The sequence below is a fragment of the Hemicordylus capensis genome, chromosome 3 (assembly GCF_027244095.1).
Source record: "Hemicordylus capensis ecotype Gifberg chromosome 3, rHemCap1.1.pri, whole genome shotgun sequence".
Classification (NCBI taxonomy): domain Eukaryota; kingdom Metazoa; phylum Chordata; class Lepidosauria; order Squamata; family Cordylidae; genus Hemicordylus; species Hemicordylus capensis.
This window is the reverse complement of record NC_069659.1, coordinates 269,984,061-270,011,485: the sequence shown is the minus strand read 5'-3', so window position 1 is coordinate 270,011,485 and position 27,425 is coordinate 269,984,061. Positions and strand designations below refer to the sequence as shown.

General features: G+C 44.5%; 1 protein-coding gene across 6 annotated transcripts in view; it reads right to left on the bottom strand.

Annotated features, from left to right (window-relative positions):
• HSPA12A (heat shock protein family A (Hsp70) member 12A) overlaps positions 1-26,534 on the bottom strand; it is a 94,660-nt gene extending 68,126 nt beyond the window's left edge. For 3 of the 6 annotated variants that reach the window (XM_053307182.1, XM_053307183.1, XM_053307184.1), the window contains exon 1: positions 26,373-26,534. Coding sequence is in view for 2 of the 6 variants with exons in the window: in XM_053307181.1 (XP_053163156.1) it covers positions 19,155-19,182 (28 nt within the window). In the remaining 4 variants the exon portion in view is untranslated. Of the gene's footprint in view, positions 1-19,154; positions 19,730-26,372 lie in introns of those variants that run through there. The other 3 variants (XM_053307181.1, XM_053307180.1, XM_053307185.1) reach the window with 3 other exon arrangements.
• Positions 26,535-27,425: the final 891 nt, after the last annotated feature.

Here is a 27,425-nt window from a genome sequence, read left to right as displayed (position 1 = left end):
AGTGATTTAGGAAGATGCTGAAAGGCATCATCTCACACTACACGGGAGGAGGCACCTGTATTCTACCAAAGACAACCACAGGGCTCTGTGGTCGCCAGGAGCTGACACCAACTCGAGGGCACAACCTTTAAGAGGAGTGCACAGGAGCTTGGAACAGGAGCCTCAGCCATGCAGCAGGGAGGGAGTTTCAGGATGGGGAAAACAAGCTAGGACCATGCAAAGAGGGTCGTATTCAATTCAGGTGCTTTGGAGTGGTCTCTGATGTGATTTGGACCCTAGAAGGAGCCAAATCCTTCAGCCCTCTGAAGATTTCCTTCAGCACTCTGGCCCCTCCACAGCCCTAAAAGTCCGTATGGGGCTGTACAGGGGGCAGGAGACAGGCACTTTCCTGTATCTTTGCTCCTGGCAGTGAAGGAGCAGGCAGTATCTTCTGTGGCAGGTATTTTAATCCCACCCCCTTTAATTCTGTTGGAATCTAGAGAGAGGCAGAGTGGTGCAGTGCTTCTGGGAACGATAGTCTTTTCTGAGGCTGCAGCTATTGCTGCATGGGAATGGTGTGACATATTTGCAGTAGGAGTTACTGGGGTGGCTAGTGATTGTTCCCCACCCACCCCACCCCACCCCACCCTAGTACCAGGCCCAGGGGCAGGATTTCCATGAGGTATGGTGAGGGGATCAACTGGAATGGTGGAGCTAGCAGCAGGGACATTGCTAGATCTGGGATCCATGGTAACGGGGCCTGGCTCAGGTGCACAGTCCTTCCCCATTTGGTCACCGGCCTTCCATCGAGCACAGGAGCTGTTTTGCTGCTGGGCACCAGGGCCGTCTGCCACCCCCTCCACTCAGTTCAGCAACTCGGCTGCTGCTGGGCATGAGGTTGAGGGCCACTCATGCCAAGAAAGTTGCCCCAACAGAGCCGCCGCCTCACTCCCATGCAAATGGGAGAGAGGAGGGACAAAGAGCACTGGAGAGGAGATGCTGTCCCCCTTTCCATTACAAAAGCACAGAGAGGGAACAATGGAGGCTCAATGATGGAAGCAGCAACGGTGGGGAACACCTACTGGCCTGGCATTTCCCATTCTAGCCCAGCACACACACTCCCACCACCACCTTCTGCACCCTCCAAACAAGGTCAGTGGTGGGCAGCACAGCGGGGCAGGCAGGTGGCCCCATCCTTTGGGAGTCAGGGCAATTGGCCAAAGCCCTGCACTGCCCAAGATCTGTGCCAGTGGTGTGGAGATTGTTGCTGGGGTCTTCCTGCCCCCCAGACCTGGAGCACAGCTCCTGCTGCAGCAGCTACACTCCGATCAAGCCGAGCCCCCACAGTACACTCTGGATGGCAGCTCACAGTGGCAGCTCTGGCTTGGCTGCCTTCCAGATTCACCAATCTTGCACCCCCAGTTGTCCTGGGCTCCATACAGCCCTGCAGGCAGGCAAGAGGCTTGGAATACTCAGCTAAACATTTGGGGAAGGTGCTCCTTGTGCCGAGTGCTAGCAACACTTATGACTAGTAGGGCAACCAGACAGCCCCCACTGCCTCACTTGTGTCCCTCTGCCACCACCCCTCACCATCTGAGCACCTCTTCACCTCTTCTTTGTGGCCACTGCTGCCTCCTCCTTTTGTTTGCTGCTGGCCTGAGAATGAGAAAGGGGAGAAAGCGGAATGAGGAAAGGGCATTTGAGTACTGAAGATGCTTGTCTCCAGTGCTCTTGAGGTCCTCCCTCCACTTCCTTTTCTGCTTCCTCCCCCTTCTCATTCTCAGACCAGCAGCAAACAAGGGAGGAGGAGGATGCACATGCTGCAAGTTGCATAGCAGTGGCTATCGCCACTACAAGGCAAGAAGAGGAGACACAGAGAAGAGTGTGTACACATGTGCTGGCATCCACAGGGAATCAAGCAGCAACAGCTATTGCCACCAGTGCTCCTTGAAAAAAGGGAGTGGGAAGCAGTTGGCGCCCTGTCTCAGGCACAAAATGATCACGGGCTGCCACTGACTAGACCTGCATTCAGTCTGCCATTTTCTTTTTCCTTGGTGGCAAATCTAGGAAGGGTGGAAGAAATGAGACACAGAGAGTGGATTCACTCAGTCAAGTAACTTTGGTTAGTTACGACTGGGAATATGACCATGAGCTTCACAAACTCTGTGCCAGAATGAAGGCGATAAAAGGAGCTGGCAGGAGGAAGCATTAGCCTTGATACCATGTTTCCAATCCATGGCTAGTTTATTACGTAAATCCACCTACTGTATAACTCAATCAATCAGAATTAGGTAGTTAAGAGAATGACAGGAAAAAATGTTTGCAGGACACTCAAAAATGAACTCAGAATAATTCAGAACAATTTTACAGATTGCATCAGCTTGCCACGTACTTTGATGGCAGAAACTAAACAGCTGGCTACTTTCCTTGTGACATAGTATTGGCTAATACAAAATTTGCATAGAACCCCAACAACCTCCCAGGATAAACCATAAGCAATGGCTGAATAAAGACATCACATAAACTGTGGAAGAAATTACAAAAGGGTCAAATCTTCCACTTCCGCAGGCCACATGGACATGCACGATCTGCAACAGGAATTCCGGCCATAGAGCCCCATTGTATAACTTCTTGCCGAGTGCAAGGAGATCACCAACGCCCCTCCCCGACATCTGCAGAACAAAGTGTTCATATTCCATGCATGAAAATACAGTTTACAAGAGACTCCCAGGTTTTCCCATTTATGTTGGAATGCTCAGCACAACTGCACATGCATCAGTATGGCGTCCCTGTGGCTAGCACAGAACATATTCCCAAGATACCTTCTGGAAGTGAAGAAATCCAATGCACTTGGACTCCTTAGACATCTGTGCATTTGGCTGATGCAGACAGCTTGGAACCATTGCAAGGAAATCTGCTCAGTCAGAATGTTCTGTAGCCTGATCCATGTTTTCTCAGAAGTAAGTTCCATTGAATTCAGTAGAATCTGTTTCCTAGTAAGTGTTCTTAGAATTGTAGCCTACAGCTGCAATCCTATGCAGAGTTACTTATGAGTAAGCAACACTGCAAAAACTGGGACTTACATTGGAGTAAACATGATTTGGTTCAGTCTTTTATTACTTCTACTGAAAGGATTAGGAAATAGTAGAATCTTTCCAGGCCAGCAGCAGGCAGTTCATGAGGACAGGGTCCTTCCCATCTTTCCCATTGTTAGTTGCTACTCTACTATTCTGGAGAAACTGAGCATCAGTTTTGTCCTCCCTTCAGGTCAGATTTTTCTCTCTTCCCTGCTTATTTTTTCCTCCACTTCTGATCCAGCCTGCCTTCCAACTTCTTACAAATACCATCTCAGGTTGTTTGTGGAGATTTTCCCCATCCTCTGCAGTTGTTGACACTGACAGTGATCTTTTATTTCGGGGATTAGAATGGCAACCCCTGCTAAAGTAACTTGTATGCTTTGGATTTGTTCTCAGTCTTTAATATCACCTTCCTCCCAAATACTACAGCAATTGTTGTGTCATTAGCCTTGCAGCATCATGGACCATGATGCAGCAATTTGCCTGTGGTCACATTTCTTGACAAAGAAAGCAAATGCACCCCCAGTCCTAGGAGGACTGCTCCTGATCAGAGGCCCAGCCAGCCTGGAGGAGTTCTGTAGTATATTCAGGACTGAGGGGAGAAGTGTTTCAGGAGGGCAGAAGAGAAAAAGGAACCCCTTTCCCCCTTTTAAATTCTTCTGAGGCCTTCCCCTACTATGCTGCCTAGTAGCAAAAGCTCTGATTTGGAGTTGGCTGCCAGTCCCTCCTATAGAAAACGTCCTGCAGACACCCTTGGTCTTAAGTGCTCTCAACATACCTGATTTCTGGTTCCTTTAACCTTTTTATCTCTCCAGAGTAGTAATAAGACCTGCCAGTGGGGAAATGCTTGACTACCAAGCAGAAGGTTGCCAGTTTGAATCCCTGCTGGTATTATATCAGGCAGCAGCGATATTGGAAGATGCTGAAAGGCATCATCTCACGCTGCGCGGGAGGAGGCAATGGTAAACCCCTCCTGTATTCTACCAAAGAAAACCACAGGGCTCTTTGGGCGCCAGGAGTCAAAATTGACTTGACGGCACACTTTACCTTTATCACAAGTAATGTAGGCTAGTGTAACAGTAACTGACAAGCAGAGAACAAGCAAACACATGCTTTGTCCCGCAACAAAAACTAGCAACAAAGATAGGGGTTTTACCACTCTAGACATCAAGGCTATTCCCGCAATCAACGGAAAGCAGGCTAAGGGAGCTTAGCCTGCTTTCTGTGGAGCGTGGGAACCACCGGGCTCGTGGGCTCGCCCGGTGCTCCCAAGGCAGCTAGCCCGCCTAAAACACCCTCTCCTTAAATGAGGTTATTTTTTAAAATAATATTTTTATTATTTTATCCATAATATAAATAGAAAAACATAAGAAAAATAGAAATGACAAAAGAAAAAGAAAAAAAACAAGATGTGATCAAACGACACAATTACAATGATTCTCATTACAATCTGTATACTTCCACCTGAGTTCTTTATACCATCATATCCCTCCTTCTCCAATTTGAAAAACAAATGACTGCAAATTTAAAAACATTAACAGTAAGGTCAATAATTAGTGTACCCATTATCTACACAGAGCATTCAGCATTAAATTTCTCTACAAAAAGAAACCATACCTCGAGTGAGGAACCAAACCCTGTGATATCTTATATTGAATAAATGGTTCCCATGTCTGAGAAAAAAAAATCTTCAGATTTTTTCTGAATATATGCAGTAATTTTGGCCATTGGTGCATAATCCCACAGTTTAAGATAACTATTGTCTAGAGACGGAATCAGATTTGTTTTCCAGCAAGAAGCATAGAGGATTCTTGCTGCCGTTATCATATATAAAGAAAGTTCAGTATATCTTGCAGAAATATATGGTTTAGTGATATTTAACATAAAAATCTCTGGGGGGAAAGGAAAATCTATATGCAAGATTTGCTGCATCTTTAAATGTATTTTTCTAAAATTGTTGAGCCTTTTTACATGTCTACCACATATGATAAAAAGTACCTTTCTGTTCTTTACATTTCCAACAATCCCCAGAGTATTTATTGTTCATCTTTGAAATCTCCACTGGGGTAATATACCAGCGTAGATACATTTTATACCAGTTTCCTCTCAAGGTACTATTCACTGTAAATTTTATGCTCACCTTCCACTGAAATTCCCACCATTGCATCTCTATTGTTCTGTTAAAATTCTGCATCCATTTTATCATACAGTCTTTCACCTGTTCTGATTCTGAGTCGTATTTCAGTAGTAATTTGTACATAAGACCCAACAAATGCTCTGAGTTCTTTGTTATTAGAATTTCAAATTCTGTCAAGACTCTCAACTTTCCACCTTGCTTCCGTACTTCTTCTTGGATTATGCTGTTAATCTGTGAGTACAATAGCCAGGGAGGATGTTCATCCTACTCTTGACTTAAACATTGAATGGATTTCATTTTTGATCTTCCTACCATAAGACTTTGCAAATTGTATGCTCTCCATTGATCAAATTGTTTTGCATGTTCTTCTCCACTGAAATACATATTCGATATTGAGGCTATAGGCGACAGTGCTGGATTTATCCTTTGTTTATACTTGCCTCATACCTTTAATAGGCTATACCTAATGGAATGATTTTTAATCTCTATGTCCACTTTCTTTACCTCTGTCCACAAATATCTATGTAGACCATTAGTCATGTCTGAGCCTTCCATATTTGTAACCCATCCATATGGGGCTTTGATCCACTCTGCAATCCATGATCAACAACTGGCATGGTAATACAGTTTCAAGTTTGGGGTGGCTAGTCCTCCACGTTCTTTTGCGTCTTGCATAATCTTAAATGTCACTCTGGGCTTTTTATTCACCCAAATGAAAGAGTTCATCTCGCAGTGCGCGGCGACACATGAGTAGACCCCAGCCAGGAGGCTGCAAGCAGTCTCCTGGGCTTGGGGGTCTTTCCAGGATGCCCCTGGGACTTGCCCGCAGCCCCTGCCGGTTCCATGACGGAGCCAGTAGTTGTGTGGGTGGCCGATCTGGCCGCCCAGCTATGAGCCGCTGCTTGTCTGTGGGGAGAGTGGGCTAAGCCCAATCTCCCCACAGAACCAAATCAGTCACTTCGCATATGTCATGTGAAGCACTTCAACGAGTTACTCTAGTAATTTCTTATCTTTATGCCATCAACATTCCCAAAGTCCTGAAAGCTCACTGGGACAGTTTTTGGTTTTGTTTCTTAAATCTCTCGTTCTTTTGATTTACAAACATATGTACTTCAGAGTACCTAGGGAAGTTCTGAGTATATTGAAACCACTACCTTATTTTTTGGATGGCTCCACTTTGCTTCTAATCACACACACACAAAAAAAATATGACAGATGATACTCCTAGACATTGTTGGGAAATATGAATGCTGTGAGGAAATGTTTCCTGCCAGGAAAACTTATGAACATTATCTTATCCATGGTAATAGTTCATAATGAGCCTGCTAGATTACCAAGATTGTTATCAGGGACCCTGCTTTGTTTCATCCCAGCTAAGGCTCATCTGGCAGCAGCAATACATGACAGGGCCTTCTCTGTAGTGGCATCAAGCCTGTGAATCTATCCCTTCCAGAGACTCACATGGCACCAGCACAGCAGTTGCCTTGATGAGTCATCAACACCTTTTTTTCTTCCCCAATTATTTGGCTGCATTCATTGTTTCAGGCCATCCAGGTACCCAGTCAGTCATCTCTGTTTTTATTACTGCTGATGTAGCTGTTGCTTTTTTGTTATTGTTGTTTTACTATTCTTCATTTTGATGCTTTTATGGCTGTTCAACCATAAGCCATTTTCATGGCCCACTTTGTGTTCTACAGTGTATAAATGCTAATAGTTAAATAAACATCCACATACTCTGATTTAACACATCCTCACTGGAACACCCACACTTTAAAAGAGAGTACAGTTGAGGTGCTTTAAAGAGAGAGAAAAAAATAGAGAATTTAAAACTGCAACCCTCTGTATACTTATTTAAGTGGAACTGTAGATGACTATGGGTCTGAAAAGTGCTCTCAATACCAAGGCAACAAGAAGCCTTTTCTGACTATTTTTATGGTCAACCTCTTGAAGAAGCAGAATACTTCTGGGGTTAATTTGCACAGAGTCCATGAAATCCTATATCAGTTAATAGGACTGTCAAAACTTCTGGTCCAGGGTTTGTTTGTTTGTTTGTTTGTTTAATTTAAAAAACACACACACAATGGTGGGAATGGGCATCACTATGGATCCTAAAATGGCAATATTAAACACCATAGCAGACCACCTTAAGAGACATCCTTCATAAAGACCAAATTCTCTCTCTTGCACTTGCAGTACGGACAGAAAGAGCAATGCACTAGAAAGCACAATTTCCAAATGATACTTCCCTCACCATATGCTAAATAATGAATTTAGCAGCTAACCACACATACACATATGCATGCACAGATGAAATATCATTTCTACTTTTATAATGTAAGGTCTTTAAGGTATGCACTTTGAATTCCAAAAGCTCACAGTTCTTCACTTACTGCTTTGCAATTATTTATTTTATTTGTCTTTAACATATTTTTCTACCTTGTGCTTTCTTTGCTTTTGCATTTACTGCTGCTTCCCCCAACACCCCCTGCTTTTCTTTTTTCCCTTTAAACATGTCTCTGTTTATCAATTTTTAGACTTTATAAAACTTCAATAAATACTTTTTTTTAAAAAGGCTTATCCAATTCAAATATTCTGTGAAGTTTTAAGCATGTTTACCCAGAAGTGGGTCCCATTAAGCTCAATAGGACTTACTCCTTTGTAAGTGTGTTCAGGATTGCAGTCTAAGCATCATTTCTCTCGCTTAATCTCCTGAATAGGATTTATTTCAGCCTAAGCCATATAAAAAGAATCCTTTGTTAAGTAGTCCTTCAAGCACGGGATACATCATACACCTGGTAATAAGAACCATTCATCTCTCAATATATCTCTAATTCTTCAATTTGCAGAATCTCAAATCTGGGCAGATTTTTTTTTTTTTAGAGTTAGTTCACAGTGTGTGTATATCTAGAGCTACATGATATAGCCAAAACACCTTCTGGCACAGACTTCTTGCTCTTTTTGGTATCAAATATTTCTCCTGTAATGAAAACCCATTCTTTTGAAAATACTTTTACACATATCAAGAAACAGCTATCATTCCTACTTTTATAATATAAAGTCTCCAACATATACATTTTGACTTCCAAAAACTCATGATCCCTCACTGACTGTTTTTATACATTACTAGTGAAATAATGCTCCATATTGACAGACAGGTGAGGCAGTCCCCCACCTCTTTGGGACTCTGGAAGGAAAGGCTGGGTCAAGGAAGGAAGGAAGGCAATACCTCCAAGTTCCAAAAACTGGGGATTTCTGCATTAGCTCTTCCAAGGGAGAATGCTTCCAGAACGCACAGAATGCTGAGTTCCTCTCCAATCTTCCTCTTTCCTACTGATTTCCTCTTTGTAAAGCTCTTCTGACAACTCTCCAAATGGTGTTTGGAATTCAGAGGGAATTTAAAGAGCTGTTTGAGAGTCCTATAGAGGTGGCAACTTGTGACATGTTAACTCCAGAAAAATTTCAAGGGTATATATGGCGCATGTATGCACATCCTACTGGATCTCAGCCTGAATATCTGAAAGTTATGGCATGGCACATCGTATGATGGATTTCCTAAGCCATCTGTTATTCAGCATATGCTCCACCAGCTGATCTCTGTACAACGTTCCCATTACATACAGAAGCTATTTGTAGCCTCCAATTAAGTCTGAAAGAAAAAAAATTAGAGCAAGATGCTATGCTTTCAAAGAAACTGCAAACGAGAATTTATGTCATGTGGGTATGTACAATATAGCAAGGATAGCGACAGAACAATATTGTAACAATACAACAAAAATCTCAATAAAAAAGGAAACGGGTCTAATAATGGAGACATGTTTGTATTTCGTAAAATAGCGAATGCCTAGCACTACCAGTTGTCCATGGCTTGCAATCACTATTCCCCCTAAGGAACGTGCATGTGCGTGAGTACAGCCCCCCAGGCCCCCATGCAGCAGTTTCTGCCGGGTGAGCAGTCTCTGTTGCATCAGCCACCGCCACCCCAACTACCCGGCAACCCGTCCCCCCCTCTCCTCGGCTGGGAAGCATTGCCCCATTTCCCCCTCTCCCCATCCATCCATCCAGGCCACTGCTTCAGCCACCTCCTCCCTCCTCCCCCCACCCTCCGACCGGAAATGGGCTACAGACAGCAGAGCCTGTGAAGTTACTTGAGAGGAGGGGAGGTGGAAGGCGCTCGCCCCACACCCCACTGCACTGCGGCGGGCTTTCAGAGGTTAAAAAGGGGGGCACTCTCCCCTCCTCACCCCACCTCCCTGCAGCCAGCTGCCGCCACCATGCCCCATCCCACTGCCAGCAGCAGCCATTTTTAGGGGGCAAAAGGGGGAACATTCCCCTCACCCTCATCCCCCCCCCCCAGCTACGGCTGCCACAGCTTCTTAAAAAATTAATTAAAACCTGTCAAGGTGGAGGCCTGGGGGAGGTTAAAAAAATGCATTAATTCTTTCTGTGTGTGTGTGTGTGTGTGTGTGTGTGTGTGTGTGTGTGAGAGAGAGAGAGAGAGAGAGAGAGAATATTATGTGTGCATATTGCCTAGATACTGCCGCCCAGAACAAAGCTCTTTCCACTCACTGATGATAAAAATTAGAGGGAGTACTGCTTGCAATGTGTTATGTGGGTTTTTAAAAATTAAATGTTCAAGTTTATTATATTAAACTAGACAAGAAAAACAGAACAATCCCTTGCTAACTGAGCAAAGATGCACCTTTTGAAGTGGTTATTCTCTTTATTTAGCATGGGGAGAGCAACTGGCTCTATCCATCCCCAGCACAGCATCCCTCCAGTGGATGTTGCTGGTGTCTATCTTGTTTCTTTTTTAGACTGTGAACCCTTTGGAGACAGGAATCCATTGTATTTCTTTATAACTACGTAAACCTCTTTGGGAACTTCTGTTGAAAAGCAGTATATAAATATTTGTCGTATTTGTCGTCATAATAATAGTGGAAATTTGTCTAATGGGGTTGAAGGTTGTATGTGGCTACCATTGCTGAGAGGAGACAAAAAGAGGGGGAATCCATGTCTTTGCAGCAGGCGTCATTTGGAATCAGCAGAGACAGCACCATGCAGGTGTGTGGCTACGGAATGGTCAGAAGTACTCAGCATAGGCCAAATGATGTTGTCAGCCCATGCTGGGCACTACTGCCCATTCAACAGCCATGTAGTTGCACAGTGCTGTCTCAGCTGCTCCCAGTCCACTGCTGAAAGCAAAACCCACTGGTAAGATTGTGAGTCTCCTATCATAGGAAAATAGGAAGCTGCCATATACTGACTCAGACCATAGGTCAATCTAGCTCAGTATTGTCTATATTGACTGGCAGCAGCTTCTCCAAGGTTGCAGACAGGAATCTCTCTCAGATCTATCTTGGAGATGCTGCCAGGGAGGGAACCTGGAACCTTCTGCTCTTCTCAGAGCGGCCCCATCCCCAAGGGGAATATCTTACAGTGCTCACACAATCAAGTCTCTCATTCATATGCAACCAGGGCAGACCCTGCTTAGCTAAGGGGACGTCATGCTGTTCCCTTGCTACCCAGTGGCGGCGGCCATGCACAACCTTCATCAAACCTTGCATGAACCACCACTGAGAATTTATCTAGTACAGAATTGTATTATTGGGGAGCAAGTCCTATTAAATTAAGTGGGACTTACCTCTCAAGTGAGCACAAATAGGAGGGGTTAGAGCTATGAGAGATACCATCATAATGGAATGGTGAATAAGGCAATTAACAAGTTGAAGTTCTACTGCATCTTAAATTAAAATAATTTGGTTCTTGTACAATCTTTCCCTTTAGACAAAGAGAATAACAAATCTTTTTCTACAGAAACCAATTTTTTGGTCTCTTTTTCTACAGAGAGAGACCAATAACACCTACAGACATTCTGAATCTGAGAGAGGGTATGGAAGTTAAGGCTTGAGTCCATTAATACTTCCATTATAGACTTGGATAACCAGGATGCTACTTTCTAGTTTCACAATATTTTAACAGCTTGATCATATCCAAAGCAAATGCTAGAACAGAATCCTTCCCAGCAGTGCCACATTTGATTCATACAACTCCATTCTACTCCTTAATACAGCCTCAGTCCAATGGTCTGTCCTGAATACTAGTATGACTATGAAGATTCAGGAGCATTTGTACAGTAAAGGTGAGGCGTAAAAGCCTGAACGTTCTATTGATCCAAATGATCTATTAAATCTGCATGAAATTTGGCAAGGAACAAATAGGTGACAAGTACCACCAATGGCCAAAGTTTGTGTAGATAAATTGAGAAATGACTCAAATGCAGGCAGTTTGAAAACCGGCCACCCCTTATCCCTGAAAGTGTCCCATATCCCCTGTACTTGTAAAGGGGAATCTTCACCAGATTCCCCTTTACAAGTATATCCCCCAAACCAGTTCGGCCTGGACTGGACTTGGTTCAGGACAGAGAACACAAAACCAGACTATGCCAGGTCGGTTCGATTCCAGTTCAGATTTCAACCAGATCAAACCGGTTCTGTGCACACCTCTAGCAGGGGTTCCCAGCCTGTTGTCCTTCAGATGCTGCTGAACTACAACTCTCAGCATCCTAACCACAATATATTGTAGCTAGGAATGATGGAAGTTGTAGTTCAGCAACTTCAGGAGGACCACAGGTTGGGAACCTCTGGTGTAGAGAGTTTTGTAATTTTGACAAAAATCTCTTGAGTAATTTCTGAAGTTATTAGTGCCTGATGTCCCCACAATTTTAATAGATGTTTAAGTTCTGGTACAGATTGTTACACACAGAACATGTGGGACTTGATAATGCTATGATGGAATATTTACTTTAAAATAATGACAGCTGCCCACCCAGGCAAATGCAGAGCCCTGAACCTTCATTTGGTCCTAAAACCCAAACTATTTCCCCAATCTTCTTAAAACTTGGGGTGATGGAGCAACTAGGTGAAGGGCCCTAGACTCTTTTCAAATTTGATGTAGATCTGTTAAGATATAACACAGTTCAAAAACCTACCTCAATAAACTGGAAAAAACGTTAAATTAAAAAATGGAGTCCTTGAGCATGATATTGTATTCGTGCTTGTTATATAGGCATGAGAGCACTTGTACAGTCAAGCTCAGAAGCAAAGGAGGGCTAAAGTTATATGATGCTCTGCTCTGAATATTCTGTTCTAATGGTCTTAAAATTCAAACCATTTGTTTACCCTACCTGAAATTTGGCATGGAACAACGAAGTGACAAGTGCCACCGCCAGCAAGCACAATGTGCTGCAGATCCACTGAAAAATGGTCAAAAGAAAGCACTGAACAATAACAAGCTGATTTTCATATGGAAGCAACTTTTTTAAACAGAGGGTCGCATACCTTTCTTTTAACTCCCACTATAAATACACCCCCAAATTCAGGTCTCTTGACTTTTGTGATGTTGAGGTGGGGGGAATCTGTTCAGTATTTCTTGAGTTATGTTAAGGAGGAAATACAGTCTTGTGCACATTTAACTAGATAATATAGGTGAAGTCACGTGAATATTCTAAAGTGCTGTGTAAATTGTAAATATTACATGGGTAAAAATTCCCATGTAAAATTTTCCCCTCCACAATTAATGTAATGATTCCATGTAATAATTCCCCCTCCACAATTTCATACAGATCATGTAATTAAGTGATTTTATTTTTCAAAAAACAAGAAATATTTTTTTAAAAACGCCTTCCGTTTACAAAGATACTTATGCTAACAATTTTCACTTGTGCTCTATAAGTGTGAAAATGGCAAGTTAAAGTAGCTTGATTGTTTTATGATATTTGTGAACCGCCCTGAGCTATTCTGTAAGGGCGGTCTAGAAAGCGAACAAATAAATATTAAATACCTTAACTTTTGTACCATGTCATCAGTAAATACTTTGCACAGACTTGTATATTATGCTGGCTTTACAAATTATGCTCTATAAACCCTGCTTTGTCTTGATCTTTCAGCTCAACATGCCATTGTTGATCCACAGAGGGCTGGGGAAAGAGAAGTCAAGATGGAAAGTTAATAGGTGTAGCTTATCTAATCATCTCAGGGTACACCTTATGAATGTCCTCCTGCTGCATCTCTATAAGGCACAGTGTTTCTCCAAAATACCATCTACTATAATCAATGTTCAGGCAAAAATTCCACAAGTGAAAAATCCACAATCACCTCCTACAGTTGCAGCTGGTGGATTTCTGTCTGTTTTATTGTAACATTTCCCACAGATTCCCACAAATGGGCTGTTGGTCCTCAAATAACATGCATTGGATCCTAGAGGCATTTTCAGCCCTGGAAAATTGTCCAGATTGCTCTGGAAAAAGTGGTATCAGCAGTCTAAGGAATTGCAGAGAGCTGAATCAAGAATTTCAGACTTGAAAAGATCCATAGTGACTTTGCCAACTGATCTGTAGAACAGCAATGGTATATCTTTTAGGAACATAGGAAGCTGCCATATACTGAATCAGACTATTGGTCCATCTAGCTCAGTATTGTCTACAGAGACTGGCAGCAGCTTCTCCAAGGTTGAAGGCAGGAGTCTCTCTCAACCCTATCTTGGAGGTGCCAGGGAGGGAACTTGGAGCCTCAGATGCTCTTCCCAGAGCAGCCCCATCCCCTAAGGGGAATATCTTACAGTGTCCACACATGTAGTCTCCCATTCAAATGCAAACCAGGGTAGGGACAGAATGGAAGAGCAAGGGCAGGCAGGGATAGCCAACTACTACCCCAACAGGGGAGCATGATTTAGAAACTTGTTCAAGTCCACCTCAAAAGCACCCTGAATTTTTGCTATTTTTGTAAGACAAAATGTGTCAACATATTCTGAAGCACCAGACAGCATTGCCCATCTTCTTGTTCTGCATTGGTAGGCAACAAAATATTATGAATCAGAGCACAAAGGTGCATGAAAAGCTGCAGCCTAGCAATCTTTTCTCCTCCCCCATTTGAGGTTACAACCAAAAAAAGCTCTGTCATTTGCCATTAGTCTAAATGGAGAGAATGTTTTGCTGCAGGAGTAACAAGTGGAACTGCTGTACCTGTTGAATGTCTGACATCATTTACTACAATAGATGGCATTTTGGAGAATCATTGTGTCTTGTAGAGATGCATCACGCAGGCAGACATGTATCGGGTGTATCTCTAACAAGTGATAGGAAAGCTGGACTTGTTGAATTTCTGTCTGGACTTATCACACCCTAGTACAATGTCAAGCTGAAAGACTGAGGCAAAGTGTGAATGCAGGGAGCATAATATACAAATCTGTACAAAGTCATTACTATTTACATGGTCGTGACCACCTTAACTTGCAATTTCCATGCTTTTTAGAACACAAGTGAACATTTATCTTAAATGGAAGGCTTTCTGATATTTTAATTTTGTCAATGGCCTGTATTCTAGATTTCCAAAGGTTGCATCATGTACAATCATTTCAGCATAATTGTGGAAACAATGAGATGTGAGCTTCCCCCAGGGATGAGATCATGTCAGTCACTTTTTGTTACCTTGTCAGAGGAATTGATGGTGTTCTCGGGCAGAGTACTGCTACTACTTTCCATGAGAGGCTATACTACTTAGTTCCAACATGAGTCAGCCCTTCCTCAACAGCAGGGTTACAACACTTTAAAGAAAAAGAGTTCCCACAAGCCACTGATTGCTTCTTTGCACTTGTGTAAGACACAATCCTATCCTGTGCTGGATCCTGCTACCCCAGCAGCAAACTGCAGCTGCTGCAGGTTCCCTTGAGTCTCACCCCCGCTCAGAGACCACCCATGAGCATCAGAACTGTCACACCACTTTCCAGTGTCCTTGGTCAGGACAAACAAAAGGTTTTCCCTGTGGGCTTGAATAAACAGTCTGGATCGCTGAGTTACTAAGCACTATATTTCAGCTAAAAGATTGTCATGCAGTGCACTGAGCAAGTAACCATATCAGCTAAAACAGACACAATTCAAATCAAGCGAGCTGCAGTACTTTGGGGTTGGTAGTATCTGAAGCTTCAGTACAGCAGCATTCTTGTCTGACGCTTATACTAGAAGGACTGCAGTGCCGTAAGATCTGGAACCATAAAAATGATTAATAGCTGATGCCTGCAACATTTTGCTTCTTCGTTTTGGTGTCGGCAGTTTTGCTTTAGTAGCACAGCTTAGTGAAACAGACTTCATCACTATTAACTCTGCAATATAAATGATTTCAGAAGCATCATCATCATTCAGATTTTCAAAAAATCTGTGTGGTTCACAGTGTCAGGGAGAATAAGCCAGACATCAACATTTTTCACATGACAAATAGATGCTCTGCTGAATGACATGCCATAGAGGCACCATAGATGTTTTCCTACTTAGTTTTACTTCAGTATCAGTCTACAGTCTGAGTACCCAGAATGTTGGGGGCAATATGCTAAATCATTGTAAACTGCTTAGAGAGCTCCGGCTATAGAGCGGTATATAAATGTAAGTGCTATTGCTACACCTGATTCACAATCATGTTTGTGGGGGGGGGGCTGCATAACAGCCATCATATGACAGTTAAGTAAAGCCTTTCCCCTCATTTCCCTCATTATTGGATGTCTACTGGCACAGCGGGGAAATGGCGGGGAAATGGGGAAAAGCAAGCCAGAGGTTGTGAGTTCGAATCCCCACTGGTATGTTTCCCAGACTATGGGAAACACCTATATCGGGCAGCAGCGTTATAGGAAGATGCTAAAAGGCATCATCTCATTCTGCGGGGGAGGAGGCAATGGTAAAATCCTCCTATATTCTACCAAAAACAACCACAGGGCTCTGTGGTTGTCACAAGTTGACACCGACTCGACAGCACACTTTACCTTTACCTCTCTAATGCTTTAAATGTTTACTGCCAAAATAAAAATACTTCAAATGCTTACACACAAAAATAAATATAGAGAGACTTTTAAAAAATCAATGTTCATTTGAAAGAAGAGGCATTAGCTTAGAGCATCCCTCAGTTATGTGCACATGAAAAGCAGGTATGCTTAAGCTTCCTTTATTTCCACTTTTCAAGTGAGGTCTTCTTTTTCTGCTTCAGGTGACCTGTATTTCAATTACTCAGGGAATATTCACTTTCTGGCGCATACAGATATATAGCAATAGCAATAGCAATAGCACTTACATTTATATACCGCTCTATAGCCGAAGCTCTCTAAGTGGCTTACAATGATTTAACATATTGCCCCCAACATTCTGGCACAGATGAAGGTGGCTCTCTGCTAGTGAAGTCTCTTTCAACATCACCACCACCAATCACCATGTAGAATTGTGCAAAGAGTAAGGCCAAAAGTTACAAGATTTCTCATCCTCTCTTCAACCCACAAGCATGAAGCAAACCACACTGGCAAAAATCTAGACTCCAATACAGATCTTATGACTTGCATTTTTCTTAGCACTCAATAGGATGAGTGCCATGCACTAGAAGGGCTGGCCCCACCCAGGGGCATAGCTAGGGGAGAGGTGGGCCATGTTCACCCCTCTCCCTGGAGGCCCCTTGGAGTGAGAGACGTAATGAAGAAACGGGGAGAGGTAGAGCTGGGGGGCCCTGGTTCTTTGAACCCATCCGCTCAATTATAGCTACACCCCTGGCCCCACCCAAACAACAGCTGCTTGGGGCATCAAAATTCAAGACCTGCTAGCCTATTTTGGGAAATTCTCAAGGGAAAAATAGTTTTTCCCCATCCCAGAACCCAGACATAACAAGTCCAAGACAGAGTATGTCCTACTCCCCATAATTTCCCCAACTGGAGTAACTTCTCTATTAATTAATGGAGAGGATGTGATATGTATAACTAACTACATAAGCACAATCCCCTTTCTCAGAGAATAAAACATATGGTGGGGGGAAACCAATATCCCCCCCCCAATTTTGGGGTGGCAATATAGTGTGAGCTAGCTCTGTGTATTAGTCTTGCAAAAATGCAATTTTTACACTTTAAAATAATCTTTAGTAAGTGTTATGGAGATGGGGAAGACTCCATAATAATATCTCTGGGGATGAAGGGATTTTAAAAGAGACATTTTTTAAAACCAAAGCATCTGGAAGGCACAGACTATGTGTAATCAGTGGCATGCACTATTGCTCCGATCAAATTGGACTTTCAGCATATCTGATACTACTGTTCTTGATTTTATAACATTGCAGGGTTCGTCTCCCCTATAAACCACCCAATTTGTTTTTAAACACCTCTGCTCAAGCATTATCTGGGTTACTTTTCCATGCTGCTAGAAGTGTCTAGTGCAATTCCTAGGGAGATGCTATCCTGAATCAGAAACTGCAGACTGACACCTCTTCTCTATTATTAGCTTTAAATCGCTGTTTCCCACGGCCAGTACTTGATCCTGGCTATCTCATATATCCTTCCTGAGGATTATAAGCTCTGCCATCATGGAGAAGCTTTGCAAGAGAGGGAAAGGAAAAGACTGCTCCTCTCTCGCTGGCCTTGGCTGTCACCCCGATTCTGGGAAATAGCTGCATTGCCAGCCTTGGTGATCTCTGGCCCAGCGCCCCGCCCAGCCGCAGAGCACATGCAGAGCCGAGAAGCATCCTCCTCCTCCCAGCCAAGCCGGAGAGACACGCCGCGGGGGAGGGGCGCTGAAGCTTCCTCCGCATTGTTTTTTCACCTGGATCCTATCGCCAGCCACGTCTCCGCCCCATCTGGTACAGTCATCCCCACCCACCACAAAGACAGCACGTGACGACTGGCCAGTCTTTGCAGCAAAGCATAACTTGGGACGGAACTCCAGTCCTGCGCCTCTCGGGAGCAGAGCACGCAGGGAAGTGCGAAGGGGGCGGGGGGAGCAGACCGTGGAGAAAAACTCCGCATGAAGCAACTTGCGTCACACAACTGGGCATCCTCCAGATCAGCCCCTGCGGAATCCTGCCCCCTTTCTCACTGACACAGAGAGCGGGCCCAGCCTGGAGTCGTGGGGTGCTCAACGGCACCACCACCAGCCGATTTTCTTGACTTGCAGATCGAGGAGCCTTCCAGTTAGACCCCAGACGCTGGCAAAAGGCGTGCGAAAAAGGCCAATCATGCTCTGATCAATGTGCGCGCGCGCACGCGACAGTTAATCGTACAGTGCACCATACTGATCTATGCCGGGTCACTTTACGCACAAGGAAGCTCAAGCTCCTATCTTGTGCATCCTTTTGGTCCCCTACTAACCCTAAAGCTGCAACTTCCAGGAGCCCTTCATTGTCCTTCTCTCACTGTCATATTGTAGTTCTGGATGTGTTTTCCGCATTGGGCCGGGTCAACCGACACACAACGCCAAGTCCACTGCATATTCTTTTGCTGATTTCTAAACACATCTATTTACTCTCTGTGAATAAACAGCGAACTCCGGCCTCCCACGATACAACTGAGCACAGACGGCTGTTACAAATGCATGCCCACTGCATTCCGCATGTCATATCCGCATGGGGGTGGCGGCACCGCGTTATGTGCACATAAGCTGTACATACACAGATCTGGTTCGTATTTGCATTCGTATGTAAATATATATATGAACATCGCTCTGCCCGTGTGCATTAGTCAGGGCACACAGATATGCACACTCTGCACCTGTATGTACCTAGGTGGTCCTAGCCGCGTATGTATGTCTTCTATACAGGCATAGACACCACCATTTCCAAATCGACAGAGGCTCTCCCGGGGGGACATGCAGGCAGGGTCGTCTTGCATGTATTCCTCTCCAGCTGTGCATCCACCTTCCTCAGTGGGAAACTGCAGCATTAGCAGCCCCTGCCCCAGGCTCACGTGCAGTAGCTAGGGACGATCGCGGCCCCCAGACTGCCCCCCCCAACCTCGCCACCCACAAGCCGCCCGCAGCGCGTCCCCAGGCAGAGCGCCTATATATTGCAGAGCGATCTCTAGGAGGGCTGCGATTTTCGAGACGCGCTAAATCCACCTCCGCCCAAGGCAACCCCCGCCCCCGCCCGCTCCCCCTTCGCAGCCAGCACCGTTACCTGCCGTGACGCCTTCGGTGCCCGCCATGGCTGGTCTGCGGCACCCTCAGCTCTGTCCTTCAGCGACACGAGGCGAGATCAAGCGGGAGGGGACGGGGCGCCGCTTCTCTCACTCTGCAGCCTGAGCCATCGGGCGTGCGGCAACGCTGCTGCAATCGCTCCCTTCCTTCCCAGATCTGCGGACCGGCGACCTGGCTCCTTCCTCCTCCTCCTTCCCCACCCACGACTGGCTGTGCAGACAGCCAAAGGGAAGGCTTAGCGTTTGACCCCTCGTCCACAAGCCTTTCTTCCCAGCGGCAAGCCTCTGGCGGCTCGGATTTCTGCAGCGCCCCTCCCCTTTGAAGTGGGCTGCCTGCCTCCCACCCCCAGCGCCTCACGCACCACCACGCGAGGGAACCAAGGCTGCGATTGACAAAGGCGCTTTTCAAACGAGACCTCCAAGGAATAGACACGAGTCGCCCTAGACAAGACTCCTTCTTTTTGCTAGGGGGATGCCTCTTAATTTCAAGGAGTCTTCCCCTCCTCCACCGCTTTTTTTTTAAAAACCACAGACTGCACAGAATATAATTATGACCATCCGATGGAATAACCTGGTGCCTTCAAACACTCGAGCCTCAAAGGCATCTATTAACGTCTAAGGGCCTTCCCCTACAATCATAGAGAGGGCGTTCCAAAATGAATTGGAGACACTGCTGAAGTGTGATCACACCCACAAAGAGAGTTTCACTGACAAATAATGCAATGTCCCATGTGCTCATCATGGATGACACTGTGTCTTGCAACTTGGGGTGGTGGGAGGGAGAGCATCATGCTGTTCTTCAGTAGCAATGAGAGAAAATTGGCTACATCTCCTGTGCAGTTACACTGAGGCTGTGCACAGCACTGGAAGAATCAAAAACAAATAAAACCATGTTTATACAGTAGTGACAGGCATAGTGCAAGGCACTGCGTTGCTAGCTATTCATTACTTCGCAACACTTGTGCAGTCCACAGCAGTCATCATACCCAAAGGGTGTGTTTTCTCACACATATTTTCCCTGGTTGAAAGTATTAAAAGTAAATGCTTCAATTAAATTGGAGCATTTTCCAACAGCAGGCTTTGCCATGAGTTTACTGCCAAACTTTACTGGATTTTTTTAAACCCAGGATATACATTGGGCCACACTCTAATGCGCAATGAAAAACCCAAATCATGTGTGAAGTGCTCCCCTATAGCTTGCAGGGACTTTGGGATAAATCTGGCCTTCCATTCCTGAGGAGATGCGAACTAAAAAGCCCTCTGTGAAAAAGCTCCTGGCCTGGCAAGGGACCACCATCCTTGCAACAAAAGCAGTACCTAAGGGGGAAAGGGTAGACTCTGCACAACAGCACAAGAAATGCACAGTTGTAGCACAAAGGTGTTGCAGCATTTGGGGTCCTTTTGAAATGAACCAATTAACATGGCTACTAGAAGGATAACTGTCCACATTCCAGCTTTATCACTAATGCTCCAAAGGGTGGTGATGAAACCTTGGTATAGATGCTATCTTACTATGTCCCTATAGAGTCCTTCAGTTATATAGGGTTGTATCTTCGCCTCTCCCTGTGTGAGGTCACCAAAAGGCAAGACTGGGGTTTGCTAGACATCTACTCAGTGGTGGCTGGTGGTTCCTGGGATGCGGGGGCGGGGGGGAATAGGCAGGGCAGGTGATGGTTGGAGCCACAGATACTGAGAGGTGGAACCAGTTGTGGGCAGCTGAGGAGCTGGAGCCAGGACTAGGCAAGTGCCTTAGCAATAATAACTGGCAAAGTACAGATTTGTAGCTAACGCAGGATCAAAATACAGACACGCACACAAGCACACAAATCTCAGTTGCTCATCAGCAGAGATACAGAGCAATATGGAAAAACAACAGTTGCTTTATAGTGCTTAACAGAACTACAGTACCTAACACAGCAGGGTCAAAACACAAATGCGCGCATGCGCACACACACAGAGGAAAGGGACTGTACAAGTCATAAAGCACAGACCAGCTGCTTCTGTGGAGAGTAAATGCTTTCTGCAGTCACCAGGGCAGCTCTTTCTGATTATTTCAAAATGAATAAATCAACAACAACAACAACAACAACCAGAAAGAATTCTGAGCCAGAGTGGTACAGTGATTACCACTCACTTGACAAGACTGGGGAAATCCAAGTTCAAATCCCCATTCAGTCATGAAACTCACTGGGTGACTTTGGGACAGTCACTTATCTCTCAGCATAACCTTCCTTATAGGATGGATTGTTAGAGGTTGTTGATTTTTACCCACAATAGGTAAAACAGCAGAGCACTAAGGAATGAGCACACACTCCAGTTACAGAGTAGGTAGCAGAGGATGGTTTGGATATTGCAGCTATTTAGAGAAAACACATGGAGATCCTTGTATGACTAAACACTAAATATTTATTGGTTAAATACACTTAGACAGGAAAGACCTACCTCTAATCTAAAGGACTACATAGTGGATAGGAAAGGAGAGAGAGAGAGAGAGATGTTTCCATCTGCTCTCTAGGAGGAAAGGAAGGATTGTGACTCAGCACAGGAAGTGCTGCAGAGACAGTTCAGGGGTCATAGAGTAGGGACAGATAGGGAGACCCTGACTGACTGTCTCTACTCCCAATGCCCCTAGTGGTCATTAGGACAGTTGGTGCAAAAGGTTGATACACTGGAAGTTCATCTCCAACATGGATAGATGTAATAGGGAGGATAATGTAACCATGTGCACCACTCGGCGCTTCTTGGAGGAAGCACAGGCTACACATGTAAAAGCAAATAAATCTATATAAGCCACAGGTAAAGTAGAGACCAGCTGCAGAAGTGGAGGACAAAGTGGAGGCAGCTCTGCCATCCTATTTCAAAAATGCATACATAAATAATAGAAAAACCACAGGCTTTCCAATGCTGCTTGCGGCAGCTATGAACCATCTCCTGTGACTTAGAGGACACCATGGGAAGCAAAACACTTTCTCTCCATGCCTGCTGAACAGCTGGGTGCCACTCTCTGACCACCTTGAACGCCCATTATTTAGCCTGTGTGTCCATCCTAGCAAGCAACCAATGTTGTTTATACAGATCACTTCCTTGATCCTTGCCCAATGAACCATAACCCCCAGTGGACATATTAATGTTACAGATACTGGCCACAATTATTTTCATTGCAACAGAATCCATTCCTTCTCTACATACACCACACCCACATGGAAAGCCACTTCAGCAATTAATTGAAAAGCAGTTTGGACTCAGAACTCTATGTATATTCCCTAAAAGGACTTTCTGGATTCTTATGCCAGTTTCTAATCCAATTAGTCCAGTCTTACAGTTTTATGGCATGTCATTTTGGGAATGGGCCATAATGCTTTGAGATCAGAGAGCAAGGGAGAGCAAGCAGAGGTTACATTCCTCTCCTCCAAACAAACCCAAACAAAGAAGCCAGCAAAAGATCAGACTTACCAACAGCCAGTTAGCCTGCCTACTCTCTAACCAAAATGGTGATTGAAAATCTAATATGCTACCAAAGAATCTACACTCAGAACACTTTAGAAACAACAAAACCCAGTACTCCATGGGTTAGCAACCCATGGGGGTGGTTGGCACCCTTGCTCTGGGCCACCCCAGCACCCCCCAAGTGCAATTATGGGGCTGCTGAAACCTCCATCCTTCCCTATGGAGAAAAACCTTAAAGCCACTTGTGGTGTACTGAGGTGGCCCAGAGTGAGTGGTGGTCTAGTGCACAGAGGGTGCCAACCACCCCCATGGGTTGATAACCCATGGGGTACTGGGTTTTGTTGTTTCTGAGGTTTCTGAGTGTAGATTCTTTGGTAGCATATTAGATTTTCAATGACAAACCATGAATCCACTCTCATTGCTAACCTTAAAGACATGTAAACTTCAAAAATCACTTAAAAATCAGCCCTTTGCCCAATTCCTTTCAAATAATTCTGATAGCTTCCTTGCCCCCCTTGGGCACTACCACCCACCACACTCTGCTCTAGGCCACCCCTTTGCCCCCAATGTGAAGTTATACATTTGCTGACACCTCCATGCTTCTTTATGGAGAAAAACCTTAAAGACGCGTAAACTTCAAAAATCACCTAAAAACCAGCCCTTTGCCCAATTCCTTTCAAATAATTCTGATAGCTTCCTTGCCCCCGTTGGGCACTACCACCCACCACACTCTGCTCTAGGACACCCCTTTCCCCCCAATGTGAAGTTATTTGCTGCAATCCTCATTATTCCCTATGAAGAATTCAAAAATACTTTTTAAATTCACCAATAATTGGAGGAGTGTCCAATTGCCTTGGGGTTTTGTGGGTGGTAGGCACCCCTGAATGCCTACCACCTACCCCATGTTTGTGCCCCTAGGTGCTCCAAAATAGGGGATAATGGGCTAGTTTACGTCCCATTGTACCCTATGAGAAAAATAATTAAAAATATTTCAAATATTCATTAAAAATCGTAGGAGTGTCCGATTGCTTTGGGGTTTGGGTAGTTATTGGCACCCATGGGTGCTCCACAACAGGGAATAATTGGCTGGTTCAAGTCCCATTATACCATATGAGAAAAAATAAAAATAAATTTCAAAAATTCATAAACAATTGTACGAGTGTCCGAATGCTTTAGGGTTTGGGTGGTAGGTACCCATGGGTGACAGCTACCACCCCACCCACTTTTGGAGGTTCAAACTGGTTCAAACCAGTTCAAATCATTTCGAATTGAACCACCCCCTGTTTGGTTCGAATTCAAACCTGCAGCTCAAACCTGATGGCTGATTTGGTTCGAATTTGAACCTTCAAACCACCTAGGTTTGAATTTGAACTGGTTCAAATTTGAACCAGTTCGCACATCCCTAATATGTAGAGCCGAAAGAGGTTCTCCGGAAAGAGCATTCTCTCTGCAGACGATCAACCTCCCCTCCCTGCATGGGCAGATTTCCCACCCAGATGAGTGGCGGCTTTGCTCGAGAGCTCCTGCACCTGGCTGCGGCTCGTCCAACACCTCCGCGGGTTGGGTAAAGGGAAGTACTGCTGAGTGGCACTCCACCTTCCCAGAGCCCCAGTAATGCACCGCACAAGTGCACAGTGCATTCCTGGTGTCCCCCCTCCCCTAGTGAGTCTGCCACGGCTGTAAGCTGCGGCAGACCAATTACTAAAAAAATGGGGTTAGTGGAGTGCTCACTCCACTAATCTCCTTTAAGCGGGAGGGCATTTAGGTGAGCTTGCCGCCGTGCACATGAGCAGGATAAACCTTAGCCAGTTTCTGCTGTTTGTGAGAATTGCTTCCCTCATACACACAAGGACATCTTAAGTAGATTTTAACTAAGAGTTTATTCAGCAACAACTCCATTTTCTCCTTCTCTTTCCCTCTTGACTCTTTCCCCACGTTCTCTACAGGATCCCTCTTGGTACAAAATGTACAAATTGCAAAAGATTACTGAACAGAATATAAGTAGTAGTTAAAAGAAAAAGACTTTCCCACCCTCTGGGCACTCTGGCTGTCTGCGGAGTCAGTCAGCATGAAGCCTTCTGATTGGTGCTCAGGTCGTTTTGAGCTCTGCCCACCTTCTGAAAACAAAGGCAAGCCTTGTAATTGGTTCCTGCCTCCTTAATATTCAAATTTATACAACTCTGTGTGTTCCTATTGGTGTTTGCAACATAGTCCATCCTACCATATGGTACCATACCATCCTACGTAAACACTGGGACGAGGCTGCAGGCAGGGAAGAGGCACAGACAGGGAGGCAGTCAAAGTAATGGTTACAGAAGGCATGCAGAGGAGGTAAAATGGCTGACAAATATTTTCAAGTATTTTCATGTAGGTGTTGCTCTTTCTGCCCTCAGGTAAGAACCACCACTGCATCTACTTAAGCACCCAAAGTATGGGAGAAGACATCTTAAACAAAAAGGTACCACGTAGCATGGAAGAGCAATGCATCTGTACTGTATCTTTGATTACATGATAATGTGCCTTTACAGACCCTCCCCTCCTTGATCGATCTGCCATGCAGATTAGATAGGCAAGGGGCCAGAGATGGCTCACCTCTGAGCCAGGGCATGCGGGATGTGCTGAAGAAGCCTATATTGATCAACCTTTATGTAGCATTTGTGATCAATATTTGTCAACTCGGTTAGTTAGGCATTTGTCATCCTGAGCATTTCATGAGCATTTCAGGGAATTGGATGAACTGTGACATTAGTTTTTCCATAATCAGATTGAGCAGTTATTCAGTGCACCTTACTTTCACTTGTCATGTGTTTTGTATTAAGTAAAGAATCTTTACTAAACTCTCTTTACTAAAGATAGTACACAGATAGTGAGGAGGTGGCTATGAGAAATCTGCATTCTTGCTGAAAACAGTAATTAGAAACAAACCCTAAATGTTCTGTAACTGGTCAAACCATGCCATGCTTGTGTTGTGATTCCTAATGTGTGTTTTTTAAAGTCCTGTAGTGTCATCATCTCTTCCCCCTCCCTTGTTCTTGGATTGGTTATTTTGTTTCAGTTGCTGTATTTAAGCTCAAGAGTTTCCAGCTGTTTGGGATAGACCATTGAGAATGATGGTTTAACACTGAAACACATTTGCTCAATTTTGGCAAGATCTTTATTTTTAATTTTTTTTGCTTACACATTAAAGTGGTTTTAATATCTTGCCTAACAGGGTGCTCTATTAGGAATGTAGTACATTATTTTTACATAGCCAGGAGACAAAGCATTTCTTGTCTTGGATCTTCTAATAGTGAGTATAGGGGACAAACACTGTGAGAGGTGTTCACATTGCCTTCTTGGAAGCCAAATTCTCAAAAACAGAAGCTTTGCTTTTTAATCCCAGTTTTGCAGAGGCTGGCTGTTTGTGAGAGGTGAACATTGTCTGCAAGTCCTCAGAGTGCAGTTACACTGTCTGCAAATGCTCAACATTGCAGAGTTGTGATAAAGGTGACAGCAATATTAAAATGGGGGCTCTTGTATTAAGCCACCTTAAGTGGCACAGTGGGCAAATGCTTGACTAACAAGCAGTTGGTTGCCGGTTTGAATCCCCACTGGTACTATATTGGGCAGCAGTGATACTGGAAGATGCTGAAAGGCATCATCTCATACTGCTTGGGAGGAGGCAATGGTAAACCCCTCCTGTATTCTACCAAAGACAACCACAGGGCTCTTTGGGCACCAGGAGTCGAAATCGACTTGACGGCACACTTTACCTTTATATTAAGCAGAGGGAGAGCAACTGTTCCTTTTCAGTGCAACACAGTGTCCCTAGAAGTGGGGCTTTGAATGGAAAATGCTCCTTGCTCCATCTAGATGCCAGTAGATCCCCCGTCTCTCTACTTTGAATGGACAGATGTCTTTTCACAGTTGCATGCTGATCTGGAATGAAACAAGCAGAGCTTTAACCATTGCATGGAGATAGTGATTTAACATACTTTATTGTTTAGAAAATACAACAATGATTATAGAAAGAGGGACATGAAAAAGGTCTATGAAATCCTAGATCTGCAGGGAAAACTTCTTCTAATTGTTTTCTCCATGCTATGGAACTAGAGGACAACAAAGATGGTGAGGGGTCTGGGAACCAATTCCTGCAAGGCCATAGATATCTGCAGTTATTTGTCTGCAAACTTGCCTCTCACTTGGTTGTGCAGGTCCACCCACTTTTTCAGAAGAATGTACTGCTCATCACATCCAAGGATTCTCTGGATTGCTTTCTAGGGTTGTCACCTCGAGAAAACAGTGCTGGCTTCAGACTTCCCTGCAAGACAAAGACAGGAATGGAAGTGAGTCAGCGTATCCACTTCCATCTATGAACATCACCAGGCACATCCACCAGTTTCTGCCAGCCAGCATCATCCACCAACTTCTGCCCAACAACTTCCACATGACTTCAACCACTTCAATCCACCAATTGGCCTTTCAAGCAGCATCTGAAAGGAGACCTTTGTCACCTTCTGAATGCATGCCAAAACATTCACTAGCATCCACTTTGACCACATTCACAACCTCCTATACATGCCAGAACACCTCTGAGGGAACAGCCATCACCATCGATTCACTCCCTTTCCATCAACATCCATTTACATACACTCACCAGCCTCAGTCCACAAATATCCATTAGCTGGAGATAGGCTTAGGAAGGGAAACTTCCACTAGCTTTCACTCACAAACCTCAGCCAACTTCTTCCACCTTATGAGAGAATCCAGTGGCTTTTGAATGCAGACGTCCAACAGCTTCCATAGCCCCAACATCCACCAGCTTC